This window comes from Nyctereutes procyonoides, unplaced genomic scaffold, assembly GCF_905146905.1.
Source record: "Nyctereutes procyonoides isolate TBG_1078 unplaced genomic scaffold, NYPRO_anot_genome, whole genome shotgun sequence".
Lineage (NCBI taxonomy): Eukaryota > Metazoa > Chordata > Mammalia > Carnivora > Canidae > Nyctereutes > Nyctereutes procyonoides.
Window position 1 is genome coordinate 823043 of NW_026575049.1, and position 27756 is coordinate 850798.

At 39.7% G+C, this 27756-nt stretch overlaps 1 protein-coding gene across 6 annotated transcripts in view; it reads left to right on the plus strand.

Moving 5' to 3' along the window:
* Positions 1–27756, plus strand: part of RBMS2 (RNA binding motif single stranded interacting protein 2) — a 97881-nt gene that overhangs the window by 47798 nt on the left and 22327 nt on the right. For 5 of the 6 annotated variants that reach the window (XM_055328240.1, XM_055328242.1, XM_055328241.1 and 2 more), the window contains 2 exons: positions 22694–22860; positions 27477–27535. In XM_055328240.1, the coding sequence (XP_055184215.1) occupies positions 22694–22860; positions 27477–27535 (226 nt within the window). Of the gene's footprint in view, positions 1–22199; positions 22308–22693; positions 22861–27476; positions 27536–27756 lie in introns of those variants that run through there. The other variant, XM_055328246.1, reaches the window with a different exon arrangement.

Below are 27756 nucleotides of genomic sequence, written 5' to 3' on the forward strand. Positions count from 1 at the left end.
CATTCAGATTTGTTGAAAAAAATGGATGTGAAGTCTTTTTATATCTCAGGCACTATTATAATAGCTTTACATGTATTTATTTTTCATCTCCATAACAATTCTATTGCATAGGTGCTGTTACTGTCCCCATTTTACAAGTAAGGTTAGGCAGCTTATCCAGAGTCACAATTAGTACATGATAACACTAGAATTAAACCTAAGTCTTTGTGAGTTTTGAACCTGTATTTGTGTATTTTTAAATTTTTTTGAGCCTGTGTTTCAGCTACTTTCTGGTAGTTAATAGGATCTATAGTCAAGAAAGATAGTTTTGAAAAAATATTTAATAAACATTTATTCATCGCCTACTTAATTCCTAAATGAATAGTGAATAATTGAGTGCCTTTATAAAAATTGAATCTGATTTTTCCTCATTTGTAAAATAAAGGAAAGAAAATTATTCTTTTTGTTGCTAACTCAAGTTGAATTAGTATTAAGTAATTATTTTACAATTATGGGACTTGCTAACTGGGAGGGCCAGGCATGCTAATGTTTTACCTGTCCCCCCTCGTTTAACTACCAGAGATTAATACTTGCCTTGCCCTTAAAGATTGTTGAGGTTTCGGTTTGAAGCATTCCTCTTCTTCCACTCCACCTGAGAAATAAGAAGAAAGTTTGAGAGAAATAAAAACAGTACCTTTATTATTAATAAAACTAATATTCAAGAGTGTAGGTTATATCTGTGGACCAGTGGATTTCTAATACTACCCCAGCTTTAGACATATTTATCCACCTAGATACAGCAACATTTTTTTTTTAAATGAACAAACAAACAAATAGAAAGCTGTGGACTTCCGCATCTTGTGGCTTACTCCTTTGAAACTTAACCAGTGTGGAGGGGCACCTGGGTGGCTCAGTTGATTAAGCGACTAACTCTTGGTTTCCACTCAGCTCATGATCTCAGGGTCTTGAGATCAAGCCTCACATTGGGTTCCTTGCTGAGTGTGGAACCTGCTTGGGATTCTGTCTCCCCCCTCTCTCTCCCCCTGCCTCTCCCCACTTGTGTGCTCTCTCTCTCTAAAAAAAAAAAAAAAAAAAAACAAACTTAAATATTGTGGAATAGAAAAGCTGAATCTGTATAGGCATTCCTCATCCTATTGTGCTTCACTTTATCATGCTCTGTAGGTATTGTTTTTTTTTACAGATTTAAGATTTGTGGCATCCCTATGTTAAGCAAGTTGGAACCCTTTTCTAATAGCATTTGCTCACTTCGTGTCATAGTTTGGTAATCATTGCAATAGTTCAGATTTTTTAATTGTTCTATTTATGTTAATCTGTGATCACTGATCTTTGTGTTACTATTTTAATTGTTTTGGGGTGCCATGAACTCCTATAAGATGGTAAATTTAATCGATACATGTTCTGTGTGATCTGACTGCTTCATTGGCTCTTCCCCCATCTCTTCTTCCTCTCCTCAGGCTTTCATATTCCTTGAGACACAATATTAAAGTTAGGCAGATTAATAATCTGCAATGGCCTCTAAATGTTCAAGTGAAAGTAACGGTTCCATGTCTTTTACTTTATATCAAAAGTTAAAAATGATTAAGCTTACTGGGGAAGACCTATCAAAGCTGAGATTGGGATGGTGGAGGTGCCTGGGTGGCTCAGTCACTTAAGTGGCAGATTCTTGATTTCAGCTCAGGTCATGGTCCCAGTGTCCTGAGATTGAGCACCCCTGGTAAAGCTTCCCACTCAACAGAGTCAGCGCAAGGATTCTCCCTTTCCACCTGTCCCACTCTCCCTGCTTGTTCTATTTCTTTCTCTCCAAAATAAATAAATAAATATACCTCCCCCTCCCCGCAAACTAAGGCCAAAAGCTAGGCCTCTTGCACCAGTTAACCAAGTTGTGACTGCAAAGGAAAAGTTTTTTTATTTTTTATTCTTATTTTTTATTTATTTTATTTATTTTAAATTTTTATTATTTTTAAAGATTTTACTTATTTATTCATGAAAGAAACAGAGGAGAGAGAAAGGCAGAGACCTAGGCAGAGGAAGAAACAGGCTCTATGGAGGGAGCCTGATGTGGGACTTGATCCTGGCTCTCCAGGATCAGGCCCTGGGCTGAAGGCAGGCGCTAAACCACTGAGCCACCCAGAGATTCCCTTTATTTTTTTTAAAGAGAGTGACAGAGCATGAGTGAGCTTGTGGAGAGGGACAGAGAGGGAGAGAGAAAATCTTAAGCAGGCACGATACCCAGCGTGGATTCTGGTGCAGAGCTTGGGGCTCCATCTCACAACCGTGAGATCATGACCTGATCCGAAATCAAGAGTTGGATGCTTAACTGACTAAGCCCCTAGGGACCTCAGCCAAGGAAAAGTTTTGAAGGAAATTAAAAGTGCTACTCAAGTAAAGCAAATGATAAGTGAAACAGACTTATTACCTATATGGAGAAAGTTTTAGTGGTGTGGGTAGAAGATCAAACCAGCCACAACATTCCCTTAGTCCAAAATGTAATAGAGAGCAAGGGCCTAATTATCTTCAATTCTATGAAGGCTAATATGTGAGAAAGCTGCAGAAGAAAAGTTTGAGGATAGGAGAGGTTAGTTCATGAGGTTTAAGGTAGAAGCCATCTCCGTAACACAAAAGTACGGAGGAGGAAGTGATGACATAGAAACTGCATCAAGTTATCCAGAAGATCTAACTAAGATAATTAATGAAGGTGGCTACACTAAACAACAGATTTTTCAGTGTAGATGAAACAGCCTTCTACTGGAAGAAACCACTATCCAGCACTTTCATAGCTAGAGAGAAGTTAATGCCAACGCTTCAAGGGACAGACTTTACTTTTTTTTTTTTTTTAAAGATTTCATTTATTCATGAGAGACACACAGAGAGAGAGGCAGAGACACAGACAGAGGGAGAAGCAGGTTCCCTGCAAGGAGCCCAATGCAGGACTTGATCTCAGGACCCTAGGATCACGCCCTGAGCTGAAGGCAGATGCTCAACCACTGAGCCACTCAGTGTCCCAGACTTGACTCTTTTGTTGAGGTTAATGCAGTTGATGACTTAAAGTTGAAGCGAATGTTCATTGACCATTCTGAAAATCCTAGGGGCCTTAAGAATTATGCTGAATCTGCTCTGCCTATGCTCTGTAAATAGAATAATGATGTCCTGGATGACAACACATCTCTTTATAACATGTTGTACTGAATATTTTAGGCCCAGTGTTGAGACTTACTGCTTCAAAAAAAAATTCCTTTCAAAATATTACTGCTCATTGACAATTACCTGGCCACCCAAGAGTTCTGATGGAGATGTCCAGTGAAATTAATGTTGTTTTCATGCCTACTAACACAACATCCATTCTGCAGCCCATGGATCAAGGAGTAATTTTGACTTTCAAGTCTTAGTATTTGAGAAATATATTTTGTAAGGCTATGGCTTCTATAGATAGTGATTCCTCTGATGGATCTGAGCCAAGTAAATAGAAAATCTTTTGGAATGGATTCACTATGCTGGTTGCCGTTAAGAATATTCATGATTCATGGGAAGAGGCTAAAATATCAATGTGAACAGGAGTTTGGAAGAAGATTCCAACCCTCATGGATGACTCTGAGGGGTTCAAGACTTCAGTGGAGGATGTTACTGCACATGTGGTAGAAATAGCAAGAGAACTGGAATTAGAAGTGAAGTCTGAAGATGTGACTGGATTGCTGCAATATCATGATAAATTTGAGTGCATGAGGAATTGCTTCTTATGGATGAGCTAAGAAAGTTGTTTTTGTGTTTGTTTGTCAGTAAACTCTACCCACAACGTGGGGCTTAAACTCATGACCCCAAAATCAAGAGTTGCATGCTCTACTGACTGAGAACCCTCTTAGAATGTGGTTTCTTGAGATGGAGTCCATTCTTAGTGAAGATGCTGTGAAGACTTGAAATGACAATGAATGATTTAGAATATTACATAAACTTAGTTGATAAAGCAAGCAGCAGGATTTGAGAAGATTGACTCCAGTTGTGAAAGAAGTTCTGTGGGTAAAATGCTATCAAGCTACAGATGTGCTACAGAAAAATTTTTTGTGAGAGGAAGAGTCAACTGATGTGGCACACTTCACTGTTGTCTTATTTTAAGAAATTGCCACAGCCGCCTCACCCTTCAGCAACTACTACCCTGATCATCAGCAGCCGTAAACATTGAGGCAAGATCCTTCACTACCAAAAAGATTGCAACTCTTTGGAAGCCCTGATAATGCTTAGCATTTTTTTTTAAGATTTATTTATTTATTCATTCATTCATTCATTCATTCATTCATGATAGACAGAGAAAGAGAGAGGCAGAGACACAGGAGGAGGGAGAAGCAGGCTCCATGCAGGGAGCCTGACGCAGTACTTGATCCCGGGACTGCAGGATCGTACCCTGGGCCAAAGGCAGGCGCTAAACTGCTGAGCCATCCAGGGATCCCCGATGCTTAGCATTTTTTAGCCATAAAGTATTTTTTTAAGTTTGTTTCAAGTAATATCTGTACCCAATGTGGGGCTTAAACTCACAACTCTGAGATCAAAAAACATGCTTTTTCAAGTGAGCCCGCCACGAGCCCCAGCAATAAAATATTTTTAAATTAAGGTAATTACAGTTTTTTTTAAGACATAATGCTAATTGTGTACTTAATAGACTATGGCATAGTGTAAACATAGCTTTCATGTGTATTGGGAAACCAAAAAATTTGACTTGCCTTTTTTTTTTTTAAAGATTTTATTTATTTATGAGAGACAGAGAGAAAGAGAGAGGCAGAGACACAAAGGAGAACCCGGCTCCACACAGGGAGCCCGATGTGGGACTTGATCCCAGGTCTCCAGGATCACACCTTGGGCTAAAGGCAGCACTAAACTGCTGAGCCACCCAGGCTGCCCTGACTTGCTTTATTGTGACATTTGATTTAGAGCGATGATCTGAACTGAACCCACAAAATCTCCTAAGTATGTCTGTACTCCCTTCATCTGAATCCTGAAGATTGGAAAAGGATCTGTGTGCCCCTTCCTTCCTTACTTCCTTCCTTCCATGCTGTTGCTTCTAAAGTCTCTCATTATAGGAGGGTGATATGCTAATATCTGTCCCTCTACACTGAAAAAACATAGAATGAGGAACAGTGTTTTTCTCTACAAAGATGACAAGATTCTCTTGATTTGGTTCCATTTTCACAGATCAGACAGTGCTTAATCTAGTAGATTTTTTGATGATTGAGGTAAGATGGTAAGCTAAATCTCTGCCTCTTTTGGTGTCATTTTTAGACTGTTGATTTAAAAACATTTTAGAAATTGATTTTTCTTTTTTAAAAATAATTGGGGTTAATTGTTGACCTTACAGTTTGTGAAAGCAATTGAGTTTCCTGTGTTTAAAGAAATAGCAATGGAAAAAAAGGCTGTGGGTGTGGGAGCCAGATGATCCTGAGTTAAGAATAAGATTTTACTATTTATTAATTATGTGAACTTAGAAAAGTAGCAAACTCCTCTGAATCTCAGTTTCCACATCAACAAAAACCAAAATGGAAATGATACTTGCTTATTATCTTCTTTGTAAGGATTATATTTTACTTGCTTATTATCTTCTTTGTAAGGATTATATTAGATAACAAAATCCTCTAGGGCTTGGAATATGGTAGATGACCAGCAAATGTTGTCTTCTCTTTGCTTGACAAAAAGATAATAAAATAATAGGTCAGTTTCAACTTTCTTGTATTCACTTTTCTAGTTTTTTTTTTTTTTTCTTGAGATTAGCTTCAGTAGTCACTTTTGAGAGCCTAGGCCAGGGGCACTTTTACATTGTTACTACGAGTTTTTGTTTTGATTTTTTAAATGTAAATGTTCTGTTTTTGGATTATATTTAATACTTGTTGAGGGCCAGGTTTTCTTGCTTTGCATTTCTTCATAGCATCTCCATATGTTAGAGATACAATAATTGTTCAGCTATATGTATTTATTATTTATTTTTTTAGAGAGGGGGAGGGGCCGAGAGAGAGGGATGGAGAGAGAGAATTTTAATCAGGCTCCATGCCCAGCACAGAACCTGATGCAGGGATCAGACTCCATCTCACAACCCTGAGATCATCACCTGAGCTGAAATCAGGAGTTGAGACACCTAGCCGTCTGAGCTACCCAGGCACCCCAGTTGTTCGGTATAGTTTGTTTTTATTCTACAAATAGTGAGCACTTAGTGTTTCTTGAATGGGATAATGTTTATACTGCTACATATCAATGAACACAATTTCTTTAACAAAAAAATTGGGGGAAAAAAAGGAATGAATGAATAGGAGGATGTCAGACATAGCAATCAGTCACAATATGTGGACCTTACTGATATCCTTTGCATCCTATTTTCAAACAAATAAATTGCAAGATGAAACAAAACAAAAAGTTTAATATGTATGAGACAATTGGAAATTTTTCTTTTTTTTAAGTAAGCTGTACACCTAATATGGATTGAATTTACAACCTCAAGATCAAGAGTCATATGCTCTGCTCACTGTGCCAGCCAGGCAACCCAGGAATTACTAATTTTTTAAAGGTTTTATTTATTTATTCATGAGAGAGAGAGGCAGAGATACAGGCAGAGGGAGAAGGCTCCATGCAAGGAGCCCAATGCGAGACTCCATCCCAGATCCCAGGATCACGCCCTGAGCTGAAGGCAGATACTCAACCACTGAGCTACCCAGGCATCCCAAATTACTAATTTTTTAAGTGATATAGTGATACTGTGCTTTTTTTTTTTTAATACTTTTTTCAGGGCCACCTGCCTGGCTCAGTTTGAAGAGTATGCAACTCTTGGTCTCAGTGTTAGGAGTTTGAGCCCCATATTGGATGTAGAGATTGGTTAAGTAAATAAATAAATAAACTTTAAAAAATATTTTTTCAGGGATACATGTTGAAATATTTTAGAATGACATGATATATTTAGTATTTGATTTGAAATTATATGGGAGGTAAGGAAATAGAGCTACAGATGAGGCAGTTTGTACATGAATAATTGTTGAAGTTAAGTGATTAAGTAGGTAAGGATTCATTATGCTCTTCATCTACTTTTGTAGATATTTTCCATTATAAAAAATAAAAAGCTCTTGTTACTAAACTTTGCTTCCTATTCTCTACTAGAAGTGTCATCTCCTAAAAAAAAAAAAAAAAGTGTCTTCTTTTTTTTTAAATAGGTAGGATGTGAACAACTTTAATATCATAACCCAGGCTAGTTACGACTTAAGGATATCACTGAACAAAACTGTCAGGAGTAAGCCTAAACAAAGATAGAAAAGAAGGGGGAAAAATGGACAAAGAAAGGAAGGGAGTAAGAGAGAAGAGGGAGACTGGAGAAAACGAAAGAAGTCAGGGGTAGTAGAAGATTGCCTTAAAGTAGAAATCTCTTATTCCCATTCTATTTTTTTTTCTAATTTCACCTCCAAATGATACCTTTAGTAGGTAAGTAGGAAACTGAGATTCTGTTTTATAAGTTTTGTCAAAATTATTTTGTAATAAGCAAAAAGAAAAACAGCTATTTTGTTTTAGCATATCAGCTTAAGAGAGTAAGGATTTTCCCTTTTAAAAATATTCTTTATAGATGCTACTATATTGTAGCTGTTATGTACATAGTATATATTTATGTGACTGGGTACTGATGGATCTTGCAAAAATTCTTACATAATCTTACGTATTATTATCCAGGAACTGTATAGAATTTTCTCCTCATGACACTACATCATATTTAAGGGGTCTTCCAACAAGAAGACCTAACAATCATGAATATTTATGCCCCTAATGTGGAGCTGTCAAATATATCAATCAATTAATAACCAAAGTAAAGAGACACTTAGATAATAATACACTAATAGTAAGACACTTCAACACGGCATTTTCAGCAAATGACAGATCTTCTAAGCAGAACATCACCAAAGAAACAAGAGTCTTTTTAAAGATTTTATTTATTCATGAGACACACAGAGAGAGAGAATGGCAGAGACACAAGGCAGAGAGAGAAGCAGGCTCCATGCAGGGAGCCCGATGTGGGACTCGATCTTGGGACTCCAGGATCACGCCCTGGGCTGCAGGCGGCGCTAAACCGCTACGCCACCGGGGCTGCCCTGGAAACAAGGGTCTTGAATGATACAATGGACCAAATAGATTTCACAGGTATATACAGAACATTCCATCCAAATGCAACTGAATACACATTCTTCTCAAGTGCACATGGATCTTTCTCCAGAATAGACCACATACTGGGTTTCAACTGATACCAAAGGAGGTTTCAACTGATACCAAAAGATTGGGATTGTCCCCTGCGTATTTTTCAGACCACAAAGCTTTGAAACTAGAACTCAATCACAGGAAGAAATTTGGAAGAAACTCAAACACGTGGAGGTTAAAGAACATCCTACTAAAAGATGAATGGGTCAACCAGGAAATTAGAGAAGAATTAAAAAGACTCATGGAAACTAATGAAAATGGGGCAGCCCGGGTGGCTCAGAGGTTTAGCACTGCCTTCAGCCTAGGGTGTGATCCTGGAGACCAGGGATCAGGATCCCGTGTCAGGCTCCCTGGATGGAGCCTGTTTCTCCCTCTGCCTGTGTCTGTGCCTCTCTCTCTCTCTATGTGTCTCTCATGAATAAATAAATAAAATCTTAAAAAAAAAAAGGAAACTAATGAAAATACAGCTGTTCAAAACTTTGGGATACAGCAAAAGCAATCCTTAGAGGGAAATACATTGCAATACAAGCATCCCTCAAAAAATTGGAAAAAAACTCAAATATATCAGCTAACCTCGCGCCTAAAGGAACTGGAGAAAGAACAGCAAATAAAGCCTACACCAAGCAGAAAAAGAGAGATAATAAAGTGAGAATGGCAAAAATTAACAAGACAGGAAACAACAAATGTTGGAGAGGATGTGGAGAAAGGGGAACCCTCTTGCACTGTTGGTGGTAATGCAGGCTGGTGCAGCCACTCTGGAAAATAGTGTGGAAGTTCTTTAAAAAGTTAAAAATAGAGCTACCCTATGACCCAGCAATTGTACTACTGGATATTTACCCCAAAGATACTGATATAGTGAAATGCCGGAAACCTGCACCCCAATGTTCACAGCAGCAATGTCTACAACAGCCAAACTGTGGAAGAAGCCATGATGTCCTTCGATGGATGAATGGATAAATAAGACGTGGTCTATATATACAATGGAATATTAGTCATCAGAAGAGACGAATACCTAACATTTGCTTCAATGTGGTTGGAACTGGAGGGTATTATGACGAGTGAAATAAGTCAATTGGAGAAGGACAATCATCATAATGGTTTTACTCATATGGAATATAAGAAACAGTGAAAGAGATTATAAGGGAAAGGAGGAGAACTGAGTGGGAAAAAGAGAGGGAGACAAACCATGAGAGACTCCTAACTCCTGGAAACAAAGGGTTGTGGAAGGGGAGGTGGGTGGGGAAATAGGGTAACTGGGTGACAGGCACTGAGGAGGGCACTTGATGGGATGAGCACCGAGTGTTATACTATATGTCGGCAAATTGAATTTAAATTAAAAAATGTAAAAAAAAGAATTTTCTCCTTCAGAGAAAGACAAATACCATATGATTTCACTCATGTGGAATTTAAGAAAGAAAACAGATGAACATAGGAGAAGGGAAGGAAAAAAAAAGAAAATAGAGAGGGAGGCAGACGATGAAACTCTTAACTCTAAGAAACAAACCAAGGGTTGCTGGAGGGAAGATGGGTGGGAGGAAGGGGTTACTGGGTGATGGGCATTAAGGAGGGCATGTGATGTAATGAGCTCTGAGTGTTATATGCAACTGATGAATCACTAAATTTTACCCCTGAAACTAATAATATAGGTAAGTTAACTAAATTTATTTATTTATTTATTTATTTATTTATTTATTTATGACACAGAAAGAGAGTCAGAGACACAGGCAGAGGGAGAAGCAGGCTCCACTCAGGGAGCCCGTCATGGGACTGGATCCCGGGTCTCCAGGATCACACCCCCGGGCTGCAGGTGGCGCTAAACCACTGCGCCCCTGGGGCCGCCCCACTAAATTAAATTTAAATAAAGAATTAAAAAAAAGAATATTCTCCTTTTTTGGAAAACTTACCCTTTGTTTATACATTTACCCTTGAACAATGTGAGGGTTGGGGCACTGAACACCTGTGCAGTTGAAAATCCAGGTATAGGTTTTGACTCCCCCCAAACTTAATACTAATAGCCTACTTTTATTTACTTAAAAGATTATTTATTCATTCATGAGAGACACACAGAGAGAGAGGGGGGTGGGGGCAGAGAGAGAAGCAGGCTCCATGCAGGGAGACTGATGTGGAACTCAATCCTAGGACTCCATGATCACGCCCTGGCCCGAAGGCAGGCGCTAAACCGCTGAGCCACCCAAGGATCCCTAATAGCCTACTTTTAACCAGAAGCCTTACCAATAACATAAACAGTTGATTAATACATATTTTGTATTTTATATGTATTATATACTGTATTCTCACCACACAGTAAGCTAGAAAAAAGAAAGTGTTATTAAGAATATCATAAGGAGGGATCCCTGGATGGCGCAGCGGTTTGGTGCCTGCCTTTGGCCCGGGGCGTGATCCTGGAGACCCGGGATCGAGTCCCACGTCGGGCTCCCGGTGCATGGAGCCTGCTTCTCCCTCTGCCTGTGTCTCTGCCTCTCTCTCTCTCTCTCTCTCTCTCTCTCTCTCTCTCTCTCTGTGACTATCATAAATAAATAAAAATTAATAAAAAAAATATCATAAGGAAGATGGGGCATGTGGGTGGCTCAGTTGGTTAAGCCTTTGGCTCAGGTTGTGATCTCGGGGTCCTAAGATGGAGCCCACATCCGGCTTCCTGGCCAGTGGGAAGGCTACTTTTCCCTCTTCCTCTGTGCTTGCTCTGTCCCTCAAATAAGTAAATAAAATCTAAAAAATATATACATAAGGAAGAAAAAAAGCTTACATTACTGTATCGAAAAAAATCCACGTATAAGTAGACCTGCATAGTTCAAATTCGTGTTAAGGATCAGCTTAATCGGTTTTTGGTATTCAGTGCTCAGTTTGGCAACAAGTCCTCATCTCCACCCCTTACCTCCAACCTCTGCCCCGTTCCAATTGTGTTTGAGATTATGGGTTTGGTAAAGTAGGTTAACATTTTCCTAAGGAAAGTTTTGTTCAGATCACTATCTTTTTGAGATTTAAGTTATTTTAGGAATTAGAAGATCACAGATCCCGGACTTAGGCAAAAAAAACTCAAGTGTTTTAATATTCTATCCTACTCTTTTTTTTTAAATTCATTTGGGGGAGAAAGAGCACAAGGAGGGAGAGGGAGAAGCAGGCTCTCTGCTGAGCAGGGAGCCTGGTGTGGGGCTGGATCCCAGGACCCTGGGACTATGACCTGAGCTGAAAGCAGACGCTTAACCAACTGAGCCACCCAAGTGCCTCAGTATTATGTCCTACTTAAAAAAAAATAGCGTGTCAGATTTTTAAGAGATTTATTTATTTAAGGATTTTTTTTTTTTAGATTTTATTTACTTATTCATGAGAGACACAGAGAGGGGCAGAGAACACTGGCAGAGGGAGAAGCAGGCTCCCTGTGGGGAGCCCAATGTAGAATTTGATCCCGGGACCCCAGAATCATGCCCTTATCTAAAGGCAGACACTCAAAAAAAAAAAAAAAGGCACTCAACCACTGAGCCACCCACGTGCCCCTTATTTATTTATTTTAAAGTAATTACAGGGCACCTGGCTAGCTCAGTCAGAAGAGCATCTGACTCTTTTTTTTTTTTTTTTTGAGCATCTGACTCTTGATCTCGAAGTCTTGGGTTTGAGCTCCAAGTTGGGTATAGAGATTACTAAAAAAAAAAAAAAAAAAAAAAGTAAAGATTTTGAGTCTTAAGACCAGATCCCCAATCTACCAATCTGGGTATTCTTTGAACAGGTAGTGTGAGGGTGGAAAAGAGAAGTGCTGGTGTTTCCTGACTTCTGTGAGTTTCTGATCTATTTCTGGCTGAAATGAAATTGTGTTAAATGATGAAAATATGGTAAATGATGCAGTAGGGTAAAACAGATAAGCAGGTGTTATCTTTTCTCTTTTTGAAACAACTGCCTTGTGGAAGAGGCAGATACACTTTTCTGTGAGCCATGGAGCTGTACTGATGCAGCTATTCTTGTTCACTTTGCAGTTCCTTCCTAGGCCATATATTCTCCTGAACACAGATAATCCATCAGCCTAGCTGTGGAGGGGTTCAATAATGCAGAATAACACTCAGTGGGGGCTCAGTTGAGTTCCACACATATTCTTCCCAAGCAGTTGGCTGTCACGTTCTGACTTCAGCTGCTTAACCTTTAAAGATCCGGGATGCCTGGGTGGCTCAGCGGTTGAGCATCGGCCTTTGGCTCAGGGCGTGATCCTGGTCCCGGATCGAGTCCCGCATTGCGCTCCCTGTGAGGAGCCTGTTTCCCTCTCTCTCTCTCTCTCTCTCTCTCTCTCTCTCTCTCTTTGCGTGTCTCATGAATAAATAAATAAAATCTTAAAAAAAAAACCCTTTAAAGATCCTTCTTTTGTCCTGAGAAGTTATTTAACTTTTTTTTTTGTATTGTTTCCTCATACATATGAGGTATTGCCACACTGACATGTACCCACAAACTGGTGACATGGTTATTAGTTGGGTTGCAGGCATGAGCTTGTACTTCCTGAAACCACTGTGCCTAAAAGGGCTCTGCCCTCCTTAGAATTGTCCATATACTTCAGTTGAGGGCTCTTGGTCTAGTTGGTTTCTCTAAGCACCAATCTATATAAGAGAGTTTCATCTAGCGTATTTGAGTCATAGTTCAGATACGTTTGTTCCTTAAATGTTCTACACTGACTAGATGTTACCTACTGCCTGGGAACTTAGAACTGTTCTCTTTCCAGAAGGGAGAGAAACAAAGGATATAGGGTCCAGTAAAGGGCTACTTTAGGTGTTTACTCAGCTGTTTGCACTGGTTTGGATACTTCCAGTATTTGGGTTTTCTCTTACTTGATTCTGCTTAACAAAAAGCAAAGCAATGTAACAGAATGTTGAAATAAGACTAAGCCTCAGTTTCTAAGTTTCAAAAGAGAATAACACATCTCCAGTTCCACCTCACAGAGTTGTTAGGAAGATCAAATGACATCATAGATGTGAAAGGATTTAAGGCACTGTTAAAGTTAAGACAAATTGATATAGGGATGCCTGGGTGGCTCAGCGGTTGAGTGCCTGCCCTCGGCCTGGGACGTGATCCCACAGTCCCAGGATCAAGTCCCACATCGGGCTTCCTGCATGGAGCCTGCTTCTCCCTCTGCCTGGGTCTCTGCCTCTCTCTGTGTGTCTTTCATGACTAAATAAATAAAATCTTAAAAAAAAAAAAGACAAATTGATACAGAACAGAATTCCATGTTAAATTGTACCTTGAGAATTTTTGCACATTGAGAGGGGTTTTTGTTACTCAGTTTTGGAGAAATCAGAGTTTCTCAAGAGCTTCTGACACAAATCTTCCACGCGAGTCTTCAAGGTAGAATGGTTGGTTCATCATTCAGGGTCCCAAAAGGAAACAGATGGCATATCCAAATTGAGTAATTTGAGAAAGATTTAATAAAGAGACTATTTACAAAGAGGTTTAAGGAAACCAGTGAGAGAGAGCAGAGTACCCTATAGCCAGCAATTACAGAGCCTACATTACCTCATTACCTCTAGATCTAATAAAGCAAAGTACTGAGAGAGATTACCTCAGAATCTGAGAGTAGCTGTATGGAAAGAACTGTCGGCTTCAGTAGTATGCAGCCAAATCATGGTACTTTGGCAGGAGCTAGGGAAATAAATACTCTGATCTCATTTTCCTCCTACCCTTTGATCTTGTGTACATCTGGTTAGCCAAATCCAGCTAGAAGCCAGAGGGCAAGGGAGCCTGTGCATGCACTCTCTACGGCAGCTTCCTGGTACACAAAGAAAGGTGAGCAAGAGTGGTGAGTGGATATGGAAATGCAAAAGGATTCCTGGGCAATATACTGTGGCTATATGCTTAACTGAGGATTCTGTAGTAACTTTGGCTTAGGATTTTTGTGTTTTTTTTTTTTTTAAGATTTATTTATTCATTCATGAGAGAGAGACTGAGAGAGAGGCAGACACACAGGCAAAGGGAGAAGCAGGCTCCTCGCAGGGAGCCCAATGTGGGACTTGATCCCGGATCCCAGGATCACAACCTGAGCCAAAGGCAGGCACCTTACCCCTGAGCCACCCAGGCGTCCCGAGGCTTAGGGTTTTTAAGTAGCAATTGTATACTTGAGACCCAGTTTGAGTACCACCTGGTATAAACATAAAAAACTCTCTGGAGACCATATGGTTGGTACACCTTACTGTTACCATCTTGGTATTAAAGGATATATGAAACAATTTGCTACTGTTGTGGGAAGACCCATGAAAGAGGAGGAGGAGGAGATAAGCTGGAGATGGTGTCAGGTTTACTTGAATTTAGAGGAAGTAGTAGAAAGTGCTGAGTCAGCTTTTAAAACCAGCTATGGGGGTGGGGGGATAAATAAATCAAACCAGCTGTGGTGGACAGATATGTGTTATGTGATCTCTGGCTCAGGCTCTGCATTTTCCAGAGATGCCTTTTTGTTTTTTGTTTTGTTTTTACTATTGTTAATGTTTATTGTTTTAGGAAAAGGGGATTGTAGGAAATATCCCTTTCTCTCTCTCTCTCTCTCTCTCTTTTTTTTTTTTTTTTGGTAAAGCTTGTTTTTTTAGCAATCTCTACACTCAGTTTGGGGTTCGAACTCACGACCCTGAGGTAAGCACATGGTCTTCTGACTGAACCAGTGAGACACCTTGGAAATATCCATTTCTTGCTCTGATATGATTTAATGATTAATCTATACTTTCACTTGAATTTCAATAAAATATATTAATCTTAGGACGTTTCTATCTGGAAGTGGAGTAGGCTGATGTCAACCTAAGCTGAATTCTTTTTTTTTTTTTTATGATTTTATTTATTTATTCATGAGAGGCACAGAGAGAGAGATAGAAGCGTAGGGAGAAGCAGACTCGTGCAGGGAGCCTGATGTGACTGATCTTAGGGCTCCAGGATTACGCCCTGAGCCAAAGGCAGACGCTCAACCACTGAGCCATCCAGGTGGCCCCCTAAGCTGAATTCTGTGCTAGTTCATGTTAACCTGTGATTGCCAAATATCGCAAGATTTTTTTTTAAGATTTTATTTATTCATGAGAGACACGGGGGCGGGGGGTAGAGACATAGGCAGAGGAAGAAGCAGGCTCCATCTGGGAGCCCGATGTAGGACTTGATCCCAACACTCCAGGATCATGCCCCGAGCCGAAGGCAGACACTCAGCCACTGAGCCACCCAGGTGTCACTCTCAAGATGTTATTTTAGTGGTTGGAATGTCCTCTTCTCTCCACCCAACCCCATCAAATTTTTATAGTAGCTTTATTGAGATATAATTCACATACCATACAATTCATTCATTTAAAGTATACAATTCAGTGGCTTTTAGTGTATTTGCAGAGTTTGTATCCATTACCATAATCAATTTTAGGACATTTTCATTACCCCCAAAAGAAACCCCACCACTTAGCCACCAGCCCTCTTCCACACCCCCTCCCGCCCCCCATTCTCACTGCTTACCTCTCCCAGTCAGGTAGTCACTAATCTACTTTGTCTATATATAGCTTTGCCTGTTCTAGATATTTCACGTGATGGAATCATACAATATGTGCTCCTTTGTGACTGACTTCTTTCACTTTGCATGTTTTGAAGGTTCATCCATGTAGTAGCATATATCCGTACTTCATTCCCTCTTATAGCTGAATAGTAGTTTCATGTATGGATATACTACACTTTATTATCCATTCATCAGTTGATAGATTTTTGTGTTGTTTCCACTTTGGGCTAATATAACTAATGCTACTATGAAATTTGTACACAGATTTTGTGTGGACATATGTTTTCAGTTCTCCTGGGTATATACTTAGGAGTGGAATTGCTGGGTTATGTGAAAACTGTGTTTAACTGTTTTAGGAACTCTTAAACTGTTTTTCAGAGCAGCTGTATCATTTTACGTTCCCACCAGCAGTGTAGAAGAGTTCCTGATTCTTTCTTTACATTCTTGCCAGCACTTGTTATTATTGATTATAGCATCAAAGTTACTTTTTTTTCAAATTTTTTATTTATTTATGATAGTCACACAGAGAGAGAGAGAGAGAGAGAGAAAGAGAGAGAGGCAGAGACACAGGCAGAGAGAGAAGCAGGCTCCATGCACCGGGAGCCCGATGTGGGATTTGATCCCCGGTCTCCAGAATCACGCCCTGGGCCAAAGGCAGGCGCTAAACCGCTGCGCCACCCAGGGATCCCCTCAAAGTTACTTTTGATTAAAACAGTTATCTTGGGCAGCCCAGGTGGCCCAGGGGTTTAGCGCTGCCTTTAGCCCCGGGCATGATCCTGGAGACCCGGGATTGAGTCCCACGTCGGGCTCCCTGCATAGAGCCTGCTTCTCTCTCTGCCTGTGTCTCTGCCTGTCTCTCTCTCTCTCTCTCTCTCTCTCTGTGCCTCTCATGAATAAATAAATAAAATCTTAAAAAAAATAAAACAATAATCTTATTATAGTCATCCTAGTGGATATGAAATAGTATCTCATGATTTTGTAAAGATTTTATTTACTTGAGACAGAGAGAGAGAGAGAGAGAGAACGAGAGATAGCACAGAGGCAGAGTGAGAGGGAGAAACAGGTTCCCCACTAAGTGGAGAGCCCAACGTGGGTCCCGAACCCAGGACCCTAGGATCATGACCCAGGCTGAAGACAGACGTTTAACTGACTGAGCCACCCATGCACCCTGTGATTTTTTATTTGCATTTCCCTATAGCTCCCCGTTAAAAGTTTAATTTCCTATACATTCTTCAAAATACAATTGTCTTTTTTTGAGAAACTTTTCCCTCAGGAATTAACTGTCTTTTCTTTCATACTCCTATACAATTTTGCTTGGATCCCCATTAGCACACATATTTCATTTTGCTAGTTATGGAGATCATAAGCTCTGTTTTGTGAATTCCTTAATGGCTCCTGTGAGTGTGTGTTTAAATTTATTATGAAATATTTCACTCATACTCATGCATTTGTGAGTCCCCACTGCATCACATAGGGCTTGCATGTAGTTGGCATTCAGATGTTTATTGAATAACTCAAAGAGTCTTATGATATGAATGATTATTAAGAGGTCTTATTCCTCAGGGAAAGTGGACTTTCTCTTATTAGGAGATATTATGATGAAACAAGGGAAAGTATTTTAGGCAAAAATGAGTATGCCTGGCTGGCTCAGTTGGGAGAGCATGGGTCTCTTGATCTTGGAGTTATGAGTTCAAGCCCCATATGTTGAATAGAGTTTCCTTAAAAAAAAAAAAGTTCAGATGTGTTATATGTTCTAGAGACCACCAGCTCCAGAAACATGTCTTCTAGATCATCCATATCCAAGTTGCAATAAGAATTTTGATGTCAGGTCACCAGATTGTATATCTGTGAGATTTTTTTAGGGGTTTATTATAATGATACACAATTAGCAAATCCCCTGAGTTTTACTCCTTTTAGCATATATCCATGCCTATATACTATATGCTAGGAACTTAGTTAGCTAAGCACTAGACATAGGATGGGGTTTTCTCCTGCTCTGATGGTAATAAGTAAAGATAAGGGCCCAGGATTGGGATGACTGATGGCAAATGAATGGATACAGGATTTCTCAATTTTATTAAACCACACAAAATGAACACTTGATTAGAATCTAATTTTCAGAACAAAGATAGCGTTTTACTTACATTATAATTTAAGGATGCCTGGGTGGCTCAGTTGGTTAAGTGTCTGCCTTCAGCTCAGGTCATGATTGCAGGGTCTTGGAATCAAGCCCACCGCAGGCTCCCTGCATCGTGGAGAGCCTGCTTCTCCATCTCCCCTCAGTTTGTGCTCTCTCTTGCTATCTCTTTTCCAAATTAAAAAACACACACACACACACATTTAATTCACAAGTAGCTTATCTTACTGGATCATTCTCTTAAAGATCTGATGGAAACTTAGTGATTGGGGGGGTTGGCATTTTATCATCTCTACCATTATGATCTCTTGAAAGAGAACAAAAGGAAGAACACTGTCTTGTCTCCCAGTTTCCTACAACTCAGCAACACAAGAAACTTAAAATTCCTGCTACAGGAAGAAGGGAATTTGATTTTTTTTTTCTGGATAAAGATGAAAGAGTTCTACATTTCTGGATCCCCATCCTAAAAGCCCTTCCCCAAGTATTTATTCCCAGATACTCTTAAGAAATTCATCACGGCCTATTCTCTGCACGCCCTTTAAATACCACCCCACCAATCTTTAGGCTTTTTCCTTACCTCCCTTCATGTCTAATATCTCCTAACTAGTCTCACCCTCTGGTTTCCCACCTCTCTAAACCAGCTTTGATAATGCAGCTGAGAAATGTGATATTGTGTCTCTGTTTATAAACCCATCAATGTTTCCCACTCACTTCCAGAATTAAATCTGCCTTGTGAGAAGACTGATACCTGTACTCTTCTACCAGATAACTTTGCATATTCCTTTGATACATAATATACTACCATCCTTCCTTTCTGAAGGCAAATTTAATAATCTCAGGTATCTAAGATTCTAGGCTGAATATGAGGGCCCTTGTTTAAAGGGGTCATATCTTGGAATTATAGGGCATAGTACAATTCCGAGTCCTGGTCTTTTGGGGTTTTTTTTAAGATTTTATTTATTTATTTTAGAGAGAGAGAGAGAGAGAGAGAGAGTGTGTGTGTGTGTGTGTGTGTGTGTGTGTACAAACAAGCAGGGAAGAGGCAGAAGGAGAGGGAGAAGAAGACTCCACTCTGAGCAGGGAGCCTGACATGGGGCTTGATCCGAGGACCCGGAGATCATGGCCTAAGCTGAAGTCAGACACTTAACTGACTAAGCCACCCAGACGTCCCTCCAAGTCCTGTTCTGAAGGGCCACTAATTCAAATGACTTCAGGAGTTCCACCTACATGAATGTGAACCAAGGTTATAAGTAACAACCTGCCAGTTTTTCTTCTAGCAGCAGAACAAAATTACATGTCATTCAAAGGGACATAGTTAACTGATAGATGCTATAATAGATTTCTGTCCCGTCCTGAAGAGAACCTGGTGTACTAATAACTCAGCCATTTCAGCTTCTCTAATAACCCTGGAGTTTACCTCACATGAAAATGACATATTTTAGGACATTGTGATAAAAAGCAAATTAGCTTAGAATTTAGAGTCTGCTTTGGTTTATGAAATCTACTATAGTACAGAAGAATTAAGGAAATATCTTGCTCTTCAGTGTCTAGCTTAGGCCCTGACAGGACTAGTGACCTCAGAGAACCATTTCAGTAGGAGTCAAGAGAGTCAATACTGCCCTATGCTTCCCGCCCCCATAAGAATATCTCAGTTCTGTACCCTTGTACATACTACCCTTTTCTTGCTTATATACATAGGTAAACATGGATTTTTAGTTTACATTAGTTATTATGTCTGCCCAAATAGTTTCCTTTGGGAATCCATATAGGCTTTACCTAGGGACTTTCTCAAATTTTCTTTTCTTTTTCTTAGACTCTCTTACCACTCAAAATGAGGGTTGTTTTGTTTTGTTTTGTTTTGTTTTTTACCATTTCTCTTTGGAGCCAAACCTATGTGGCAATTTCAGCTGCATTGAATTAAGAGATAAAAGGGTTTTTTTGTTTTTCTTTTAAAGATTTTATTTATTTATTTATTTATTTATTTATTTATTTATTTGAGAGAGAGAATGAGGGAGGGGCAGAGGGAGAGGGAAAAAGCAAACACTTTGCTGAGCAGGGAGACTGATGCCAGGCTCCATCCTAGGACCCTGAAATCATGACCTGAGCCGAAGGCAGACACTTAACCAACTGAGCCACCCAGGCACCCCCAAGGTTTTGGGGTTTTTTTTAACCATATCTTTTTCCTTAGGAATTTTTCAGGCCTTGCAGCAAGTTTATTATCAACTAAGTCATGTTTTTATTTTTTAAAGATTTTATTTATTTATGCATGAGAGACATGAGAGAGAGAGAGAGAGAGAGAGAGGCAGAGACTCTGGCAGAGAGAGAAGCAGGCTCCATGCAGGGAGCCTGACATGGGACTTGATCCCGGGTCTCCAGGATCCCACCCTGGGCTGAAGGTGGCGCTAAACCGCTAAGCCACCAAGGCTGCCCTAAGTGATGTTTTTAAATGATAGCTAAGGCCTTAGTATTAAAAACAAGGTTATAGCTATGTAGCAAATCAATAACTTCTTTTCAGTTTATCTCTTTCTTCAGTAACCCTTGTGTTCTCGTTTGGATAGCCCTGGCATCTTTGAAACTGCCCTATTGTGTATTTTTAAGCAACTTTCAGACAAGACAAAAATAGGGCAAATAAACCTAAAAGTGATACATTCAGATCTAGAAATGACAGTACTTGTTTTTTTTTTTTTCTTTTTTGACAGTACTTGTTTTAAGAATGACATTGAAGGGGGACGCCTGGGTGGCTCAGCGGTTGAGTGTCTGCCTTCGGTCAAGGGCCTGATCCTGGAGACCCGGAATCAAGTCCCATGTCAGGCTCCCTGCATGGAGCCTGCTTCTCCCTCTGCCTGTGTCTCTGCCTTTCTCTCTTTTTCTCTGTCTCTCATGAATAAATAAATAAAATCTTAAAAAAAAAATACACACATGCCGCATGCACCATCTGCCTTTATTGACTGTATCATGTGACTGTCACCACCATCATATGGATTGTTCTATATGGGAAGTCCTAGTATAAGTGCTGGCAAAAGAAAAGAGGACAAGGTTGGGAAATACAACGGGTTATTGTAGCTGTAGTAAGTCATGAGTCTTTGGGCCATCTCAGAATGTGGTCTTAGGTCTCTGCTGCAATGTAGAGCCAAGGGATAAGCTGCTGTGTTTGTGCAAGTGAGTGCACATTTTTATTGTGTATAGTGACAAAGATAGGAAAATTCTTGCTTTAACACATTTTAGCCCAAGCAAAGATTTTATTTTAAAGTTTGCTAAAGGTCAGAGTCATAAAATATAAGAGGCACATTTCACATTAAGATTCTTTGGAGAGGAAGATTTCTTCTCTTTGATATTCATGTTTCTCTTTTTCTTCTGTTACTACTGCTTGCCCTCAACACCACCACCAAAAAGAGGGGTGGGGGTGGGGACCTAGAGAAGAAACTAGCATTTGAGAGGGAAGTAATTCCAAATAGAGTAATGCTATAAAGTGCTTTGAGCCTAGGGAGAACTGGAATAGGAGTATGATGTAGTAAAATGCACTATATTATAGGTAACTGTGCGAATTTAGAGTATTATGAACCAAATATAAATGTAAACACTAGAAGCCTGATTAGGACATAAGGATTTAAAATATCCATGAGGGGGGAATCCCTGGGTGGCGCAGCGGTTTAGCACCTGCCTTTGGCCCAGGGCACGATCCTGGAGACCCGGGATTGAATCCCACATTGGGCTCCCGGTGCATGGAGCCTGCTTCTCCCTCTGCCTGTGTCTCTGCCTCTCTCTCTCTCTCTCTCTCTCTCTCTCTCTCTCTCTCTGTGACTATCATAAATAAAATAAATAAATAAATAAATAAATAAAAATTAAAAAAATTAAAAAAATAAAAAATAAAGAATAAATAAAATATCCATGAGGAATGGATCCGTGTTTCACCCAACTAACAGAAGTACCTTAAAAATGTAACAGAATCTGGTTGCTTGCCTTGGTATCAGTAGCAAGAGATGAGGGATGCTTCATCCCAAATCTTGGGTTTCCTTGACGATAATGTATCTATTGTTCAGTCACTTAAACTTTTAAAAATTTGTAAGTTACTTAGGACTAAATCTGTATTAGTATGGTAACAAATTTAAGTTTTTACTGGTAATTAGTATTTTTACATGGTCATTTGTATTTCATTTTATTTGTCTAAGTTTATAATAATGTTTAAGATCTTGAAGGCATTTTGCAGTTCTCCTACAGTTTTTTTGAATCATATGTTAAATTTATTTATAGTTTTAAAGTTTTATTTCATCTTCATAATTTTTATTTTTTAAAAGATTTTATTTATTTATTTATTTATTTATTTATTTGAGACACAGAGAGAGAGGCAGAGACATAGGCAGAGGGAGAAGCAGGCACCATGCAGGAATCCCGATGCAGGACTTGATCCTGGGACTCTGGGACCACGCCCCGAGCCAAAGGCAGATGCTCAACCACTGAACCACCCAGGTGTCCCTCATCTTCATAATTTTCAAATAGAACCTAGATATTGTTAGTCTCGTCTCATTATATTAACTTAAGAGGCATACATTGTGTTCTCCAGTATCAGTCTGATAAAAGCATTCTACTATAACAAAGTATTTTTTTTTCAAAACCTTTAACAAGCCTATTTTGGCCTCTCATTATTCATGAAAGATAGGTAAGACAGTTACGTATTTTCTTATTCTATGATAGAGAGGAATCCTTAGTTTTGGTGTTGTTTTGTTTTTACCCTCTATTGAGTTAATTGCTGTTAAAGTTTGGAATCATTCTTTCCATGGAGCCAGGATCTTCCTCACTCTCCAATATCTAAATGTATAATCTTCTGACCTTCTGTTCCTCATGTCTTTCTGCAGCCATATGTGTCATTGTCTCAGCAGATGGCACCACCTAGTCCAAGCAGCAGTACCCCAAACAGCAGCAGTGGGAGCAATGGAAATGACCAGTTGAGCAAAACCAACCTCTATATTCGGGGATTGCAACCAGGCACTACTGACCAGGACCTTGTCAAATTGTGCCAGTCGTAAGTTGGGGAACATGTGAGGAGGCTTGAGAGACAATACAGATTCAGTGATACTGGCTTCTTGTCAGATACTCTTGTCCTGAAATGCAGTATTATTTGTCACAAGGTTTCCTAGCAGTCCCTCTTAAGGAAATTCTACCTGCTTCTAATGTATAAAACCTTTGTGTGTTTCTTTTTTTTTTTAAGATTTATTTTTATTTATTTATGATAGACAGAGAGAGAGAGAGAGAGAGAGAGAGAGAGAGAGAGAGAGGCAGAGACACAGGCAGAGGGAGAAGCAGGCTCCATGCCAGGAGCCCGACTCGGGACTCGATCCCGGGACTCCAGGATCGCGCCCTTGGCCAAAGGCAGGGGCGAAACCGCTGAGCCACCCAGGGATCCCCCCCTTTGTGTGTTTCTCTGAGGAAAGTCAGGATGGGCTGGCCTTTGAAGCTGAGTATGTGACTATTTCCATTGTGCTCCCAGAACTGATGGTCTTTGTGGGAAGATTCCTGTCCTTACACCTCATATAGAAATGCTTAATGTCTCTAAAGATATTGATTAGAAGGCAGTGAGAGTTGGCAATAGGGGTAGAAGAAGGTAGAACTAGACAATTGCATTGTACACTTAGGAGCTTTTCTACTGATAGAGATAATCCCAGTGAACTAGAGGAGCTCTCAAATTAGTGGATAAAGGAGAAGGTGGAGAAAAAGGCTATTGCTTTGCATCTACCCCTTACATACCTTTTGGGGTTCTTCACAGTATATTTGAGTCATGAAGTAGAGATAACTACCGTGGAATTAGCCCAGTTGGGAATGCTGGAAAAATTGCAAGGATCCAAAGATGCCAGCTAAATTCCATTTAGCAGAAAAATATGTGTTTCAAATGATATATTTGAGGGAATGCTTAGAGGAAGAAGTCTGGGGGATGAGGCAGGGAAAACTGAGTTTGGGTAAGTGAATGGTGGAAAGAAATAGAAATAGGAACCTTAGACTGTGTAATAGCCATCTTTTAAAACTTTTTATTTATATATAACAGACATAGAAAAGTGCACAAATCCTAAGTGTATATACAACAGTGACTTCACAAGGTGAACATACCCTTGTAACATAGAACATCACCAACTCTTCAGAAGCCCACCTCTCGGTTTCTGTCCCCCCTATCCCCAATGATATCTAAATAATTGATTGCTGTGGTTTGTTTGAACTTCATATAAATATAATGATATAGTGGAATGCCCTTTTATGTCTGGCTTCTTTTGCTCAGTGTTATTTGTGAGATTCATCTACATTGTTCCATGTAGCAAAACTTTGTTTCTTCTTATTGCCTTATGGAATTCCATTATAGGAATATACCATAGTTCATTTACCCATTCTATTGTTGCTGGACATTTTGAGTTGTTTCTAGTTTGTGACTATTGTGAATATGAATAGTACTGCCATGAACTTGTACATGTCGGTGCATATGTGTACACATTTATGTTGGCAATATAAATTGATGAGTCATAGGATATACATGTGTTCAGCTTTTGTAGATAACACTAAGTAATTTTCTGAAGTGGTTAAACTAATTCAAACTCCCACAGCAGTGTATGTAAATTCTAGCTGTTCCAAATCTTGGAAAAGCAGAACATTCTGCCCCCAAAATGTAGTTGTAGAAGTCATCAGAGATATTTTATAAGTCCCTTACTCTTCTGAGGTTTGGTCCATGCAAATCATACAGGTTTTTGCTAACACTGCACTGTACAAACTCAATCTCTAAAGGCTAGGCATATGGGTAAAACTGGTTTCTTTACCTCAGCTCACCTTGCTAGAAAACTATTTAAATGGAAGTGAGGGGACTTAGTCTAGAACTAGTAATTTTTGAGGGGAATGGAAATTGGCAGAAATATTGGTGTGTGAGAGAAAAGACTATCATATCAGTCTGGTTTGTTGATTTCTGCACCATGTATTTCTAGTACTAACTAAAATGTGCTACATAAATCCTCTCATTCCGCAAGACCACAAGACAAAAACTCAGGTCTACTTCATACTTTTAGGCTTTCATTTTGCTCTTCCTAACAGTTGCCTTACCTTTGACTATGTCTGAAGGGATGAGAATAGTTAGGGTCATCATATAGGATGGAACTAAGGAGCTCAATAGGGGACTATGGAGAAGTAGAAATGAAGCAGGGAAAGAATAGGTGCTAGATGAATTATGACAAAAAGGAGGCAGAAAAGAGCAGGTGGCTGAAACCCTTTTGGATGCTGCGAGCTAAACCTTTCTAGGAAGCATGTTTACCGTGCACAGAGGGACTTCCTGGTTTTGTCCCAGTTGTCTCTCTGGGATGTAGGGGAAGTGAATGTTGCTGGATCCTAAACCCTGCTGGGCAGACAGGAGAGACAGAGTCTGGGATAGGAACCCCTGGCTCTCCTGGAGAGGCTCGGTCCTCTGTGGAAGAAGCAGCAGCACCCTAGCTATTGTCAGCTGTAGTAGAAACTCTGGGCTCTTATCTCAACCTGTTCAGACCACAGCAAACTCCACCCGGAGGCCTTGATAGGGATAGCAGCATGTATGTCCTCTAGCCAGGCTCATGCATCCCTTCCTTTGCCTTAATTTGAAAAGAATCCAAATATGTAGCCCTAAAGGGCTAGGCTCTCCACATTCATCCCCACCCCCATTTTAATGTGTTCTTTTCCCAGCCTCCAGGGCATTGCTTGGCTTCTTCTGTCTAATTCAGTGGGTGACAGAAGCCCAACCAAAAAAGTCAGTGAATGGCTCCCAAGGAACAAAAAATGTATCAATCATCATATAATCTTTAGGGATGAGAGGGGAAGTTAAAAAAACAAACAAAACCAACACTTGTTTAGGATATTGGTCTCGTATTCAGTCCTTGCCAACTGTTTTCAGTTAAATCCTATGCTTCTGATTCTTTAATTTTCACCTTCTTGGAGCGAAACTTAAAGACTTCTTTCTAGTGGAACAATTGTGATATAGTCCTGACCTGTGATACTGCACTGCTCAAGTTTGGGGAACTCCAGATGACTTTGCTGCCAAAGTATAATTTTCATAAAGTTGAAAAACATGACTCATACAAATATAGGTAAACACATGCTCAAGATTTATTTCATTCATTAATAAGGGAACCAATAAGATGATAAAATGGATTCAAAGAGCATTTGAGGGACTGAATATTTATAGGTACTAAAGAAAGAATGTTGGAATAAGATTGATAGGTTATATACAAAATTGGTTCATATCCTACAGGACAGTATAAAACAGTACCTTTGGGATTCTCTCTTTTCAGCTCAGGTCATGTTCTTGGGGTGGTGGGAATCAAGCCCCATGTCAGGCTCTGTGCTCACCATGGAGTCTGCGTGTCCCTCTTCCTCTCCTTCACCACCCCCCCAAAATAAATAAATAAAATATTTTTTAAAAATTAAAAAAAGAAATTATTTGTATTTCTACTGGACAAAATATACAAGTTAATATATATCTTCACAAGGTCTGGACCCTAGTAGTAAGTAGTAAGTCAAAGAAATACCCCCCCCAGAGGATCCCTGGGTGGCTCAGTGGTTTGGCGCTGCCTTCGGCCCAGGGCCTGATCCTGGAGACCCGGGATCGAGTCCCATGTCGGGTTCCCTGCATGGAGCCTGCTTCTCCCTCTGCCTCTCTCTCTGCCTCTCATGAATAAATAAATAAGGTCTTAAAAAAAATACCCCCCTAGATAATGAGATATATTTCAAATGGGCCTTGTAGACAGTGTTCCAGAATGACATTGAAAGGATATTTTCAGTCCTCATTTGTCTTACTGTTAAGTTTTGGGAAATTGTCCTTATACTGTTGTTGTGGCCTTATACCTACTCACCTCCCTAACATACTCAAGTCTTGACAGTGAGAAATAGAAATCTTAGAATAAAGTAAACCAGGAGAGAGAACCGTTTGCACTAAAGTTAAGGTTCCTTGAATATAATAAGAAAAATGACAGCAGTTAAGAACTTTCAAGTGTTTGCCATGTAGTAGACATTAGTGCTTTGTATCCATGAATTCATATCGTATTCCCAACAACCCTGTTTTGCAGATAATGAAACTGAGGCCTGGGAAAGTTAAATGACTTGTCCACGATGACAGCTCCACAGTGCCAGAGCCAGGGTTTGAACAAAAACAGTTTGGTTCAGGTTAACCTTTACTCAGGGGTGGAGAGCAGGGTATCAGAAAAGACAGGTGTCTATGATTTTTCATAGGAGGAATGGTGTTTTTCCAAAAGAAAATAAGTAATTATTAAGGATTATATTTAGTCTCCAGGGAATTCCAGCCAATGCTCTGCCTGTACAGATTCTGTTATGTGGACATCACCAGGCTTCTTTCCCAGAAGATAGTAGTCTCTTTCCACCTAATACCTGAGTCTTAGTTGGGGAAGAAGAGAGAAATGTGTTGATACTATAAGGACTACAGTTACCTTATTTCTTGTAGGCACCTTTGGAGAATAGGTGTATATGATAAGCATGACATTTTAAATTCATTTTTTCTTGTTTTTATTAAGGTTTGAGTGGGAACAGTTGTGAAGAAGGGTCATGGATTCATCCAGATGTCTCCATCCCTGACCTGTTCCAAATACCTGCCCCAACATTATCACTTTGCATTTTCTTTTCCCTTAGATATGGCAAGATTGTCTCCACTAAGGCCATACTGGACAAGAGCACAAACAAATGCAAAGGTGAGAGTACCCAGTGACGAGGAGTCTCTGTAAGGTTTTCAGGATTAAAAGACTAGTAGATAGTTAGATTGTTTGGTGACCAGATAGCTAGAGCTGAAAATGCTCTTTTGAGGACCCAAGGCTAGAAGCCTTCACAGAGTGCCTGTGAGTCCCTTGTGCTTATTTTGGACTTCATTTTTCATGAAGATTCCCCAGATTGGATGGTAGGTTTGAGTAGGTAA